The sequence below is a fragment of the Triplophysa dalaica genome, chromosome 23 (assembly GCF_015846415.1).
Source record: "Triplophysa dalaica isolate WHDGS20190420 chromosome 23, ASM1584641v1, whole genome shotgun sequence".
Classification (NCBI taxonomy): Eukaryota; Metazoa; Chordata; class Actinopteri; order Cypriniformes; family Nemacheilidae; genus Triplophysa; species Triplophysa dalaica.
In genome coordinates, this window is record NC_079564.1 from 18,312,199 (window position 1) to 18,315,137 (window position 2,939).

Sequence of the window (2,939 nt, forward strand, 5' to 3'; positions counted from 1 at the left end):
GGTGACCTGACAAGTGCTAAGAGGATAGAGCTGGATAAAGGACGCGACAACTTTGTTTTTTTCTACAACATTTCAAATGCTATTAGATTGTTAATGATAATCTTTAATTTTTATATTTTTATTAAGCCTTGTTGTGCAAGCACTGATGAGCTTGTGCAGAGGCAGCAGCTTTTGCCAGAGGGGAACTGGAATCCCCTGGTTGGGCCTGGGTTCCCCTGAGGTTTTTTTTCTCGATGGGAGTTTTGGGTTCCTCACCACCGTTTGCATATTGTTTTGCACTATCTGCCTGGCCGGGGGGGCTGCTTTAGAATTCATACTTGTATTAAATGTGTCTCATGTACAGCTGCTTTGTAACAATGAAAATTGTAAAAAGCGCTATATAAATAAAGTTGAGTTGAGTTGAGTTGAGTTGAGACGTAAATAAGTTTATACGACACAAAATAATGCAATGGAAAAGCTGAAAATTAAAAAAAAATGTATTAGTAACAGTTAAGAAATACGAATCTGTAAATCCATCGTTTTGTGTAGAATTTTAAATCGGCCTAATTCGTAAAACATTAAAAATCGCTTTAAAAACTAAAAGTCTAATAGCCGGTTTCAGTAATAAAAAATCTACAAATGAATAAATTAGATGAATAATAAATGAATATAAATAATGCATTAATCATACCGTTATGTTGTAGGGCACGCGCAGCTTGGGAGAAGGCGTTCATTGAGCCTACGTCACTTCGTATTAGTTCCGCTGCTCGTTTTTTATTTTTTAGACCAGTTGGGTCTTTTATTTTAATTTGATCGTTTTAGTTTCTACTGTACGATGTTTTATTTTAGTATTGTGATTTTTGGTCACCCATAAAAAAACATTTATGTCAAAAGAGTCCTCACTTTAATCGGACTCCATACAAAGCAACGCCACATTCCGGCGATGTATTAATTTGTTAATAATTTATAACTAAATCTATTTCTCATTTGTATTATTTTAAATAAACGCGATTAGTATTAAAAAAAGAAATCGATTTTGTCCCATTACAAAACGACGCATGACGTTGACGTGGTCATCTGCGTATCACCTTAAACGTCGATCACTAGGCAACGAGCGCGTAGCGTACCTTCTACAAACAACAAACATTGATTTGACGAGGCGCTGGATGAGACGGAGCGATCTTCAGATTTGCATTTTCCATTTCTTGACTTTATTGATACATTCATTTCGTTAATTTATTCATTTATCAATACATTTTCATTTGAATTACTCAGTGTCATATTTTTGTCTGGTTTTAACATTTCTTGTTTTTAACGTATTCTCAGTCCGTGAGTTGTTATTTTCAGAGGTCAGATGACATCGTTCATCGGAGGAAGCTCTTGTGGAGCTGGCGTACCGAGGGATCAGATCGCCTCGTTGTTCGTGGGGGACCTTTATCCAGAAGTGTCCGAGTTCGTCCTCCATCAGACGTTCAGCCCGTTCGGTCCGATCCAGTCCGTGCGGGTCTGCAGAGACAGGGTGACTCGGCGATCCCTGCGGTATGGTTATGTTAACTTTGTTAACCACGCCAATGGTAAGTTATCTCTCCGTTCTTCACCTTGACATCTTGGTAATAAACATTTGAATTTGAAATTTCAGCCTTGTGTATTTTTCTCCTCGATGTTGTTTCCTGTAAATCATCTTTAAATTAGGCTATGTGAAGTGTGCCGTACAAACAAACTTGCTAGGTCTTGTCTCTTATCAACTCTGTCTTTCAGCTGAGAGCGCCATGGACAGCCTGATGTGTCAGGATCTTCTGGGCAGACCCATGCGGATCATGTTCTCCCAGCGTGATTCCACTCTGAGGACGACTGGGGTCGGGAACATCTTCATCAAGGGTCTGGCCAGCAGCATCGATGGTGCCAGCCTTTATGACAGCTTCTCAATTTTTGGGAAGATCCTGTCCTGCAAGGTAATATCTGCAGTTTGATTGTTTTCTTGTATAAGGTAGATCATGTGTTGATGTCTGAATTCATGTCGGTCGTCAAGGTGGTCTGCTATGCACATGGATCCAAAGGTTATGGATTCGTCCACTTTGCCACCTTTGAAGCGGCAGAGAAGGCCATCAAAGCGCTTGATGGCATGTTGTTGGACGACCAGCTAGTGTAAGTGGATTTCAGTTGTACTTCTTGTACTTTGTCTTGTCTAATCGAATAGTGTTGAGCTCGTTTGGTTTGTGTTTTAAAGGTCCATTGGCCACTTTAAAACCTTTCAAGAGCGTCATGTTGAGCAGCAGGTCATGGCTCAGGACAACGAGAGGCACTACCCGGTATCCAAACCCTTTGATCACCTAACGAATCTTTAGCGAATGTTGAAGCGTTCTTGTGTTACTGACTGGATCTTGTCTGTTCGACAGGGGTTGAGTCTGTACGTGTGTAACCTGCCCTATAGCTTCAGTGAGCAGCAGCTGTACAGAGCGTTTTCACCCTTTGGAAGCATCATCAGTGCCAAGGTATGACGCTCATTGTTTTATTGTGATTAGTAATTAACAATCGAAGTGAAAGACTTAAACGAGTGCTTTTCTCTGTTCAGTTGATGATGGAGGCCGGACGCAGCCGAGGCTTTGGATTCGTCAGCTTCTCCACCCTCAACGATGCGACCACGGCCGCGTCTGTCATGAACGGGCGAGTGGTTGCCGGCAGGGCGTTGCGGGTCACTCTGTCTCGTCACAATGAGCAGAAGACCCAGGCTGAGAAGCAGGACAGCAGCAGTGAATCGCTTCCTGCTGGACGGTTTACGTCTGCTGTTCCTCAAGTGAGATGAGCCACTATTACAGGTTTCTCGAGATTGAAAGGCAATAACAATTCATGTAATTAGCTGAACTTCGTTTTTGCATGTGGCAGGTTCAAAAACGCCTTGACGTTCAGCCTGAAAACCAGCTCGCGCTCCAGCCCGTCAGTCGACAGACAGCAGCGTGCGA

At 42.3% G+C, this 2,939-nt stretch overlaps 1 protein-coding gene across 1 annotated transcript; it reads left to right on the forward strand.

The window, feature by feature from the left end:
* Positions 1–1,737: 1,737 nt before the first annotated feature.
* LOC130413124 (polyadenylate-binding protein 1-like) lies at positions 1,738–2,639 on the forward strand. The gene is made up of 5 exons (XM_056738100.1): positions 1,738–1,931; positions 2,009–2,124; positions 2,207–2,288; positions 2,376–2,464; positions 2,564–2,639. Exons 1-5 carry the CDS (start codon positions 1,749–1,751, stop codon positions 2,637–2,639), a joined length of 546 nt encoding a protein of 181 aa, XP_056594078.1. The 5' UTR covers positions 1,738–1,748.
* The last annotated feature ends 300 nt before the right edge of the window (positions 2,640–2,939 follow it).

Bases quoted from the DNA above. Each gene is read 5' to 3' on its own strand.
- LOC130413124 (XM_056738100.1), top strand. From the start codon at position 1,749: ATGGACAGCCTGATGTGTCAGGATCTTCTGGGCAGACCCATGCGGATC. The intron at 1,932-2,008 runs GTAATATCTGCA...TCGGTCGTCAAG, and splicing joins GGAAGATCCTGTCCTGCAAG to GTGGTCTGCTATGCACATGG. The intron at 2,125-2,206 runs GTAAGTGGATTT...TGTGTTTTAAAG, and splicing joins TTGTTGGACGACCAGCTAGT to GTCCATTGGCCACTTTAAAA.